The 12,221-nt window shown below is 42.8% G+C and overlaps 1 protein-coding gene across 1 annotated transcript in view; it reads left to right on the top strand.

Moving 5' to 3' along the window:
• RCOR1 (REST corepressor 1) overlaps positions 1 to 12,221 on the top strand; it is a 124,356-nt gene that overhangs the window by 83,652 nt on the left and 28,483 nt on the right. Inside the window, exon 3 of the mRNA XM_006879183.1 lies at positions 10,980 to 11,032. Within this exon, the coding sequence (XP_006879245.1) occupies positions 10,980 to 11,032 (53 nt within the window). The remainder of the gene's footprint in view (positions 1 to 10,979; positions 11,033 to 12,221) is intronic.

The raw sequence follows: 12,221 nt of genomic DNA on the forward strand, positions 1-12,221 counted from the left end.
TTGAGCTTAAGAAATGCTGAGCGAGTCCGGCCCTTTTGATTTTCTGACTCTAGCTCCTCGCACATTTCATTGTAGTATTTTGCTTTGTCATTCTGAGCAGCCTTTTGGAATCTTCTGTTCAGCTCTTTAGTATCTTGAATTCTTGTCCTTTGGCTTCTCTACGCTCCAGTGCAATCTTCAGAGTTTCTTCTGACATCCATTTTGGTCTTTTCTTTCTCTTCTGTCTTCTGGAGAGAAGGAAGAAACAATAGGGTACATTTAGATAGGACTAGATACCAGAAGCTGATTTTAAATACACGTGATCAGATATAGTATTTCTATTTTTCCCTCTATCAGATCAGATCGTCTGAGACTGAGTTGAATGGTGTAGCATTTACTGAGAGGTTGGTAGAGGGCCTTCTGTCACTACGTTAAGAAATAGCCACTTTGTGAGACTTGAAACTCCGAGACTGCTGCCTTGAAATGCTCTTTAAACCTTGAGCAGAAAATATCCCCTCAAAGCATCTTTTAACTTAACATCATCTTAGCTCAGAAGTAAAAGATGTGAGCCATGAGAACTTAATTCTTTTAATATTGTCCGTATGAGACCGAAGAACATGACTCTGGAGCATGCAGGTGAAAGTTAGTGAGAGGAGGAGCACCAGACAGAAATGAGATGTTAACACAAACTGGAGAGCAATTGGCGCCACAGAGCATTGTGTATTCCGTGGAAACCAGTTCAACTGTGTCAAATTTTTAAAACATTTTATTAATTTTAATGAACATTTACAGAGATTTTGGATTTTCATTCATTCATTGTTGCACTTTTCTCCCTGCCTACCCCTCCCCTCCAGTTGGCTCTTCTCTCTGAAAGTGAAAGAAAAATTCCTTCGTTGGTATACAATCTCCCCGCCTGGATCCCCCACACTCACCTCTGCCCCAAGTACACTCTACTAAGCAATCTTATTTCTGGACTCTTGTGATAACCCTAATACCCTATCATGTATCGCTTTTAAACTGTTCTCTCTCTCATCTGTTTCAATGCAGTATATGTAATTTATCCAGTTTTTCTCAGTCTTAACCCCAACCCTGATGTCAGTCCCATTCCACAACAGTGGCACCATGCAGTATTTGTCTTTTTGTGACTGAGATATTTCACTCAACATAATGTCCTCCAGGGTCATGCATTTTGAATAATATTGCCTGAGTTCCTTGTTTTTCAATGCAGCATAGTATTCCATTGTGTGAAGAATATACCACAGCTTCTCTATCCATTCATTTGTTGATTGCCACTTGGGTTGTTTCCAACTCCTTGCTGTTGTGAACAAAGCCGCGATAAACATGGGTGTGCATATATCTGCTTGGATGGAAGTTATGGTCTCTTTGGGGTGTATTCCCAGTAGTGGAATTGCTAGGTCAAATGGTATTTGTATTTACAACCTTTTTGAGAAAGCGCCACACCACTTTCCACAGTGGTTGCATCAGCTGTGTCAGTTTTTACCAAAAACACAATAAAACCAGAAAAAAAGAAGGAAGACACAACTTCCCCCTCCCTCTGCTTTTAAAAGAATTTGCATGTCATGCTGCCTTTGAAGGACTAGTGGATCTTACTATGCTCTAGTGAAGCCCTCTATCACTGTCAGTAGTGGTGATGTGTATTGTTGGCTCTGTTCTGACTCCTAGCTAATCTATAGGACAGACTAGAAGTGCCCCTGCAGAGTTTTTCTGCATTTTTTTTCTCATACAGAGCCACCAGTGGATTTGAACTGCAGACCTTCCAGTTGGTTTGCTATGCTATTATTTAGTGAGCTCTGGTGGCCTAGCTGTAAGTAGCCACTCTGCCAACTGAAGTAATGAGGTTCGAGTCCACCTGCTGCTCTGTGGGAGAAAGATGGACAGTCTCCTTCCATGCAGTTTAGTGTCTCTGAAAACCTGCTGGAGGGTCAGATATGGGTCTGTTCCGATTTGACGGTATTCCAACAACAACGACCGCATACTATTATTTAATAAACAACAGCATACTATTACTTAATCTCTTGCGATCCCAGTTAACTTCTTTATTGTGTATACATGTCTTGTGTCTTTGTTACTCCACCTAAAAGTAGATGTAAGAAACCCTGGTGGTGTAGTGATGAAGCACTCAGTCCGGGTGTGAATGACTAGTGACATCATGGGAGAAGAGGCCTTTAAGGATTCTTTGGGAGAAGAGTTCCTATAAAGATAATGCAATACCGTAGGAAACCCTGTGAGCCCTGTCTCCTTACCTTCACTTTGAAACAAAGATGCGCACATAAATTTAAATGTTAACTGTAATAATGTCTATGCCCACCAGGTGGCATAATTGCTTTGCATATATGATTGAGCTGGTTTTGAGTCTCACTGAGTTACTATTAACTCATTCTTATTTTAGTTATAAAGAGAGATACTTCATAATTGTACTGTATTCTTCAAGACAGTTTTGGCAGCTCATTTCAGGTTGTGAGAGGGAAATTGATGCCACATTTCTTTTGTTGTATCAAATGTGGTATCTGTCCTTAGCATGTTGTTATGTGCTGTCAAGTCGCCTGTAACTCATAGTGACCTGTGAACAACAGCCCTAAACCCTACTCTGTCCTGTGCCAATCTTATTGTTTCTGACACACATACCCCAGTGACTGAATCGATCCATCTCATCAGTGGTCTGTCTTTCCTGTGCTGTCCCTCCACCCTCGCAAGCATGACTTCCTGCTCTAAGGACTGGTCCTGACTTGCAGCATGTCCAAAATATATCAGATGAAGTTTCAGAATCCTTGCCTCCAAGGAGCAGCCTGGTCTCATCCTCTCTAGGATGAACTTGTTTGTTCTCCTAGCAGTGCATGGTATATTTAGTACTCTTCTCCAGCACCACAGCTCAAAGGCATCAATTCTTCTGTCATCCCTAGTCATTGTCCAGCTTTTTGACACATAGCAAGTAATTGTAAAGACTATGTCTTGGTCAGGTGCCCCTTAGTCTCCAGACTGACATTGTTGCTCTTCAATACTTTGGAGAAGTCTCTGACAACAGACCCTCCCAATGCAATTAATCTTTTAATTTCCTGGCTGCTGGTACCAAGAATGTTGATTGTAGAGCCAAGAAAACTAAAGCTGTTAGCAGTCTCAATCTCTTCACCATCTACCATGATACTGCCAGTTGCCCCAGTGTTGAGAATCTTAGTTTTCTTGATGTTGAGCTTCAATCCATATTGCAGGCTGTATTCCTTGACCTTCTGCAGCAAGTGCTTCAGGTCCTCCTCAGTTTCAGCAAGCTGGGTTGTGTCATCTGCATAATACAGGTTGTTGATGAGTCTTCGTCCAATCCTGATGCCACATTTCTCCACATAAAGCCCAGCCTCCCAGATAATCTGTTCTGCATATAGGTTGAAAAGGTCTGGAGATAGGACACATCCCTGGCATACACCCTTCCCATTTTGAATCATACAGTGTTTCCTTGCTCTGTTCTGATGACTGCCTCCTGGTCCAAGTATAGTTTTCACATAAGCACAATCAAGTGTTCTGGGATTCCAATTCTTCTCAGAGTCAGCCACAGTTTGTTGTGATCCACACAGTCAAATGCCTTTGCATAGTCAATGAAACACAGATAGACATTCTTCTGGTACTCTCTGCTTTCAGCCAAGATCCATCTAACATTAGCTATAATATCTCTTAGTATAATTTGAAAAGCTATAATTCTGTTCCTGTTCTGCCTTCCCATTGTCTTCTGCATATAATATGAGATCACAAGGTGTTCTGAATCTCTATGGTGGAGAGTGTGTGTGTGGGGGTGAGTTGAAGTTACTGTGACAGTTTTCATCTACATTCTTCTTCCCCCTTCTGTAGTTGACCTTCAGCATCTTTACGGTTGGTGCTACACGTGTTTACGGATGGTGCTGCATGTGTTTATTTCATTGAATTTAAGCCTGAAACCAGGAAAGTCTCCAAGGGCTCTGTCTCTCACCTTCAGTTTCTGCCACTTTCCTCAGCAGAGTTATTCGGATTCCATTCAGCAGTGTGTGTTGACCCACCTCGTCCCATGCAGCCTCATCTCCTTATCTGAAACATCCTCCTTCCTATTGCTTCTCTCAAGAGATGGTTAGACCAGGGCAGCTCAGGCTGTGTGTTCTGGGCTCAGACTTGGCTGAGTGTTTTTAAGCTCTTGTTTCTGTAGTTTTTCAGATTTATAACCCTGAACAAATTACTTATCTTCTTTAAGCCTTATTTTCCACATTTAGGAATGGGATGATGATAGAATTGTTGGGGAGAATTAGCTAAATAATCCCTGTTTAAAGCCTAAAGATTGGCACAGAATAAACTCGTAAGTGTTAGCTGTTATTGTGATGTAACATTATTGCTGTTAAAGTTTTAAGGAGCTTTTTCTTCATTTATCCTTCTTGTTATTATTTTTAGATCATTTTGCATGTCTGTACTATCTTACAACTACACAGTTATCAATGTACTAATGTTCTGTTTACATATACTCATTTAAAGGATGCTTCATAGTGTACTAATGTATCCTTTCTCTATACATATACAATATGTTGACCAAATCCTTTGATAAGTTGGGCTTTATGAAGAGGATATTGCATCAGGAAGACTCATGAACAACATGCTTAATGCAAATGAAACAACTTTGATAAAAATGAGAGGACTTGAAAGCACTTGCAACAGAAAAGCAAAGGCTGCAGCCTTCAATATGGGTTACATCTTAACATCAAAAAAACCAAAATCCTCACCGCTGGGCCAGTAGGCAACATCATGATAGATTAAAGTTGTCAACGATATAATCTTATTTGGATCCACAGTACTTGGTACTAGCAATCAAGAAATCAAAAGACATAGTACATTGGGAAAGTCTTCTGTCAAGAATCTCTCTAAAATACTAAGGAGCCACTGGTGTAATTTTAAAGACTAAGGTGCACTTGATTTGAGCCATGGGCTTTTCAGTCACTTGCTGTGCATCTGAGCGCCGGATAGTGAACAATGATGACAGAAGAATCATCTATGCCTGTGAGTTGTGGTATTGGAAAAGCCTACTGAATATTCGTCCCATGGAGTATAGATTTGAATGAATAGGCTTGCCTTGGAAAGAGTGCAGCCAGAGTGCTCCCTGGAGGAAAGGTTGATGAAGCTTCGTCTCACACACTTTGGGCATGTTAGGGGAGGTTCTTTGTTGGAGAGGGACATCATGCATGTTTGGTCAGCATAGGCGAGGAAGACCCTCAACCAGCTGGACTGACACAGTGGCTTGCAGCAGTGGGCTCAGGTGTATTGGAGATGGTGAGGAGGCCACATGATAGAGCAGGGTTCACATCTGTTATTGTGTAGTTAAGAATCAACTCTATGAGGCTTCTTTGCCTCACATACTTTCGACATGTTTCCAGAAGAGGCTATTCCTTGGAGAAGGACATGATGCTGGAAAGGGTGGAGGGTTGACGAAAGAGAGGGAAGACCCTCGACCAGGTGGATTGACATGGTGACTGCTGCAATGAGCTCTTGTGTGTCAGGAAGTGTGAGGATGGCGCAGGATAGTGTTTTATGCGCAGAAAGCGTAGTTCAGTAAGTGCTTGACTGGATTTTAGGAATTCTGTAAATCTGAATGAGGAGCATACTCGTCCATACGCCCACCCCTGTGTTCAGGTGATCTCAGCCCAGCACCTTAACTTCCCTACCTGTGCTTGCTCCATAGGCCAAGGGTTTATCTCTTTAAAAAGCATTGGCTATGTAGTCCTTGTACTTTGTGTAGAAACAGGATGAGTGATTAATATATTTATCCATCATGATTTAAGATTAAACAGCTCTTTCCTTGTCAGACTAGGCACCTCCAAGTTCTTTAAAAAATGATTGCACATACGCAGTAACAGAATTGGGACTGCTAACCATTGATTGAATTCATCTGCACAAGGCAGACTTGCCCCACACCGCCTCACGCTGTCAGTCCCTGAGATTCACCAGCATTTCCTTAGGTCACGTGAACTTTGCTTATTGTCCTTGACACAGTTTACCTGACATATCTCTGCCTCACCATGGCCTGGCCTCCAGATTCCGATTAACCTTTAGTCTTTTACTTATGAAGTCAAAATTATTGTCACCAGAGTTAGAAACTGTTGGAAAAGTCCCCAGGGATCTCAGCGATCTTGGCTTCAGAGCAGTTCAGCTCAGGCAGCTTGGATTTCTCTTGTTCACCTTCCCTTTCATCTTTTCTCCTCCAGCCTTCAGCATCTGGTGGGGTGTTTTTGTTGTTGTTTTTTTGCATTTTTCCCCTAATGAAAGCAGTTGAGAATGGGGTTCATCTTTTCAAATTGGGAAGCCTTATTTGACTCGACTGAGGAAACCACTGGAGGGGTTGGATGATGCCCCAGTTTCTTCCTGACATTCAAGGTGCATAGACGTTACAGTAAAGAACAAGGACGATGGAGAAGGGCCCCAGCAAGGCGCACGAGCTGGACCGGCAGCGTTTGTGCTGATGGCGCAGTGGTCAGGGGAGACTGTACAGCAGTAGGCGCAGTGCTGTGTGCCAGCCTGACCTCGGGTAACTCTCTGGAGAAGCAGCAAATGGCAGCACTTACGAAGCTGTGACAAGGTGTTGTTCTTTCTGCCTTTGCTTGAGGTTTGAGTCCTCAGGGTCATCGCCAGGAAACTCTAAAATGGTGTGCTCTGGGAACCGAAACGCCTTGTGACTATGACACAGCAGATGTCACCCTCCACGAGCTGCAGCAGTCACAGTCTCCATTCGTCATCGGTTTGCTTCTCTTATCAGCTAATTCTCATGTTAATAAACAAAACAAGAGGAGAGTAGAGCGGCGTGTGAAGATACTTGTCATTCTCCCATTGAGTCTACTTGGAGACACTGGAGAGGAGGCTGCACTAGTTAGAGCAGCAGCTCCCCAACAGACGTGTCGTCTGCCAACACTGCAGGGCCCAGCTCCCCACTGCAGGGCCCGCCGCCTGGCTCATGTACCTCGAAGTCATGGGAGCCGCTGGGACCGAGCACGCGTCCCTTACTCAGCTAAGGTGAATCTGTGTCTGGAAATCGCAGAGCAGAGTTGAGGCTGCACGGCTGATTTGCAGTTCATTGTCCGGTCAGCAAATACCTAATAAAAGCAAGAACCTTGAGAGCCGTTATTAGACAGTAAACAAGATGGCCTTCTGCGGCTTGACTCTCAGGTCACTGTCGGCTGTTTGCGCTTTATCCCTCCTGCGTCCCTGACCACCTCCTCCTGCCAGCTGAATGCCTCTCCTTCCTCCACTGTTCCTTCTGCCCTGGTCTGAGCGTGCTGCTCTGTCCCTCACAGGTTCCCCCTGCAGCTGCCCTCGACCTCAGAACCTCGTCCCTCTCTTCGCGTGATGTGGCCGGCCTCAGTCCCACAAAGCCTTTTTGTTCATTACTGGTTTCAGTTTTTTGTAACAAATTATTTAGCTTGTTATCTATTATTGCCTTTGAGGTGAATTGGAATTCTCCTGTATTCTGACTGAGATAGCAAGTCAGTTTCCAAGCATTATAAGGCTTTCTGTAAAAAAGGGAATACAAAATGAGTGTTTTGGTATTAAAATTGAGTTGTACGATACGTGATTACTATTTTCATTAGATTAACTTTTTATTTGTCAATAGAAACATTGTTTTCTAAATTATAAGCATACATATTAGTTAAAGTGTTTGAAATCTCATTCATGAATTATTGCCTTTTTCTACATTGATTGTCAGTTACGCTATAATTAGGATAGTTAACAGCGTAATTGAACAGCATAATGGGATTTAGAAGATTGGACTTAACTTATTAGTTCTATTCTACGTGCTGTGAAGGAGTTCCTGGGTATCATAAACAGTTACATTAAATTCTCAGCTTACTATTCAAAAGGCTGGTGGTTTGAACCCACCAGAGATGCTTTGGTTTCAGAGCCAGTGGGTGGATTTGAACTGATTGATACTGATTGGTAACCTTTTGATTAGTGGCCAGGAATGTAATCACAGTGCCACCAGTGGAATGTCTTGAGACCAAAACCCAGAAAATCCTCAGGAAGGAAGCAGACTCACCTTTGTAGGTACCGAGCTGTTTCCTCAGTGCTTGACAGCCAGCGCTTGCCTTCAGACCTGAAATACCTACTTGTGTCTAGCTATCTCTCTCAGGACTCCTAAGTTCCTGGACTTTTGACAAAACTCAGTACCTTGCCCAGAACATACCAGTTATCAATACATACTTGTTGAGTGGAATCATTTGTTAATATGTTTATGATCGGTTCTGCCAGTGTTGAGCCTGCTTTTAATTTTGCACCCCACCCCCACACTTTTATAAATTGGGCTACTTGCCCAAGCTAAGTCCTTTGAGAATTCTTTTGTGATGATAATAATAGCTTCATTCTTAGGCCTTCACTTTAAACTTCTGGACTAATTTTTAAAGATCATTGCTTTATTTATTTATTTTCCTTTTTCAGTTGTTGTTGTGTGCCGTTGAGTCACCTGCAACCCATAGTGGCCCTATGAACAGAAGCTTTGAACCCTGCCCTGTCCTGAGCCAGTCTCGCTAATTCCAACACACCGTACCCCTAGTGTCCCAGTTGCTGTATCAGTCTATCTCATCTGGGGTCATCTTCTCCTGCACTATCCTTCCGCCCTTCTGAGCATGATGTTCTTTCCCAAGGACCAGTCTCTCCTGGCCATATGCCCAAAGTATGTAAGACAGAGCTTCAAAATCCTAGCCTCCAAGGGGAAACTTGGTTTCTCCCTCTCCAGGGCAGAGCTGTTTGTTTTCTTGGTGGTCCATGGTATGCTCAAGACTCTTCTCCAGCACCACAATTCAAAGGCATCGATTCTTCTGTCATCCTTAGTCATGTCCAGCTCTCTGCTGGAAAGCAATTAATTATGAAAACCATGGCCTGGATTAGGTGCACCATAGTCTCTAGACTGACATTGTTGTTTTTCGGTGCTCTAGAGAGATCCCAGACAGCAGACCCAGTGCAATTTGCCTTTTAATTTCTGGACTGCTGGTGTTAAGAACGTTGGTGGTGGAGCAGTGCTAACCACTGGGTCAATTGGCAGCACCATGGTGGCTGGAAAAGAGATTGGTTTTAACAGTTACAGCTTGCTCAGCTCCACAATCAATAATTTTTTATTATGGAATTTAAAAAAAAATCATATGAAAGCAAAGAGAATAGTGTAAACTCATATGTATAACAATATTTTACTGTAGCTGAATTATTAACATTTTTTTCTAGGTTTGTAAGTCTCCTCTTTTCTTATTTCTTGGAATATTTTAAAGCAAATACCAGACATTATGTCATTTTTCTATAAACACTGAAATACGTGTGAAAAAAACTGGGGGAAAATTTCATACCATTTTTACCTCTAACAAAATTAGAACTGATTTTGTCCTAATCGTGAGCTACTCTTCTCCATTACCGTTGCCAGGTGGTGGGTTAGAATGCCGACTTCACGGGCAGTGGTGCGTTACTGCCCAGGTGGCAACTCAGGGCAGCTGAGTGTGTACCTGAAAGCTGCAGGCTGAGGTGATGAGCGGGCAGTAAGCTGCTTATTGCTGTCAAGTTGACTCTGATTTATAACAACCCACAGGGCAGAGTAGAACTGCCCCAGGGTTTCTAGGGTCTCCAGCACGGAAGTGGACTTTGTCCCACAGGTGCGGAGTGGCAGTGTGCCTGTTGACCTTTTGATTAGAAGTCAGCGTGAATATGTTTACGGCGTTGAAGTCTATGGGGGAGAGAATAGTCTTAAAGTATTATATTTTAGGGCATTATTTTTATCGTAGGAGTACGCAATAAGGGTTGCAGAGTGGATTATATTTGGGGGTAGCGGGTGGGGTTTGGGGAGGTGCGGTGGGGGGGTTGTGTACCAATGAGGGAGTTTTGCTTTTCAAGGAGAGGGGCAAAGGGGGAGGGGAGGGAGGGAGGGGATTTGTGCGGGGGGAGAAGGGTGTAACAATGAATGAATGGAATTCCAAAAAAACAACAACAAAAAAACCCACACCATATAACAAAAGAAAAAAAAAAGAAGTCAGCATGTAACCACTTGCACCAGCAGCTTCTCATTGACGGACATCTTAAAATTTGAAATTAATCTGTAAGATTATTTTAATGCATAAAATAACTTTCTTGTGCTTTAGCTTTCACTGAGATGCAAAATGGACTCCAGCTTATATTTTTTTATTTCTAAAGAATTGGTTTTCAAAGTACCAAAGTAGCACATACTTGTTGTTGTAATGTAGACTCAGATTTTGTTTTGGTTTTAAGTAAAAACTGTGATCAGTCTCACCACCCAGAGATAAACTGTTACCAATGTATGAGTACTTTTCCCCAGATGTATTCTGTGGTGTGTACATGCAAGGCCAGCTGTGAGGTTCTCTTAGAGAGAGTGCCCTTCTGTTACCACTGAGTCTCTATCCCTAGTATGGTGCGTGGCAGGCTGGGAGGAGATATGTGTGTATACATGTGAAGCTCCATCTCACATCCTTTGGGCACGTGGCCAGGAGGGACCAGTCCTGGGAGAAGGACATCATTCTTGGAAGGATGGAGGGACAGCACAAGAGAAGACGACCCCGGATAAAATGACACAGTAACAACTAGACTAATGGGGCTAGGAGTGTTGGAGTCAGTGAGATTAGCTCAGTATAGAGCAGGCTTCAGAGCTGTTGGACATAGGGTTGCTGTGAGTTGGAGGTGACTAGGTGACATGTAACAACAAGTGTATGTATATAGGAATTTCTGGTGGCCTAGTGCTAAGAGGTTTCACCATCAACCTAAAAGCATCTAGCTGTTCTAAGGGAGAAGGATGGACAGTCTCCTCCAGTGTCATTTACAGCCTCTGAAAACCCATTGAGTGGTTCCAACTTGATAGTTCACAACAACATAATGTATGTGTGTGTATTTAGATAAAACGTATACATTCATATATGTGTGTGTGTTTATAACCTGTTACAGCCGATCATAGGCTGTTGTATCCTCCCATCTGTTCACTGGTCTTCTGTCTTGTTTTTCAGTGGATGAATACATTGCAATTGCTAAAGAGAAGCATGGGTACAACATGGAGCAGGTAATGACACGCTTTCCCTTTTGTTTCTGAGAATGTGTTTGTTCTGGCTGCCCATTCCATTTCCCTCGTGCTGTTGAGTGGCAGTAGTTCTAACTAGCCACGTCCTGGTATTACCAGCAGTGGGATATAAGAGATTCACGGAGCAGCCCTGGTCCCTGTCCCAGGGTGAAGTGCTTGATTAGAAAGGCCTCTGCACATTTCTGTAGGTCTGCGTCCGTTTGAGCGGTGACATCTTAAGGTCCAATACACTGCCTTGTGTGTCGCTCTGGTTATGGGAGTCTCTTTTTCCTGAGCCACATTACACAGTTCAAACATTAATTGTTTTCATAATCATTATTTGGAATCATTTCCAGGTTTTAAAAATTTGACTGACTTATAAAAAACTTCTTTATAACTGATGAGAAGTCAGTAAGATTCTCCCCACCCCAAGTGTAATGAAATTTTATTTATTTTTAATTACTGTTTCAAGCATATTAAATGGAATTTAAGCTTGTCACGGCATTTGTGTAGAGCCTCCAACCTGTACATTACTGTCCTTGCTCATCTGTGCTAAGGACAGAAGAACTGGACTATTTCATTTTTTTACTGTACTTGCTTGGCCCTGGTGGCCTAGTGGTAAGAAGCTATGCTGCAATCCCAAAGGTCCAAAGGTTTCTGCTCTGTGAGAGAAAAATGGGCAATCTCCTCCTGTGCAATTTATTGCCTTTAAAAACTCACCAGAGGGTCAGCTATGAATCTGTTCATTTTTTACTGTACTTTTAATTATTCTGTGTCCTGATGGGTTACAAGTTGGTTTGTCAACCTGAAGATGAGAGGTTTGAGTCCACCAGTGGCTCAGAATGAGACTGGTTAGGCTTCTGTTCAAACTAGATTTCTGTCCCCCAAAGCCAGCGGAGGGTCACTGTGAGTCAGAACTGACTTGAGGCAGCGACTCTGAATATCTGTTTGTTTGGTTTTGGTCATCGAAGGGACTCAGAAACCTCACAAAGGAAAATGAATCCCAGAATCCTTCTGACCAAGAAACATGTGCTTCTCTTATTTCAGACTTGCATGTGGACTTCAGTAGGTTGCTCAGAAAGTATTAACTTTATTTGTTTTTGTTGTTGTTGTTGTTGTTGTTGTTATGTGCCATCGAGTCGCTTGCAACTCATAGCGACCCTATGTACAACAGCCCTAAACTCCGCTCTGT

The sequence above is a fragment of the Elephantulus edwardii genome, unplaced genomic scaffold (assembly GCF_000299155.1).
Source record: "Elephantulus edwardii isolate Elephantulus edwardi_28Jun2011 unplaced genomic scaffold, EleEdw1.0 scaffold00002, whole genome shotgun sequence".
Lineage (NCBI taxonomy): Eukaryota > Metazoa > Chordata > Mammalia > Macroscelidea > Macroscelididae > Elephantulus > Elephantulus edwardii.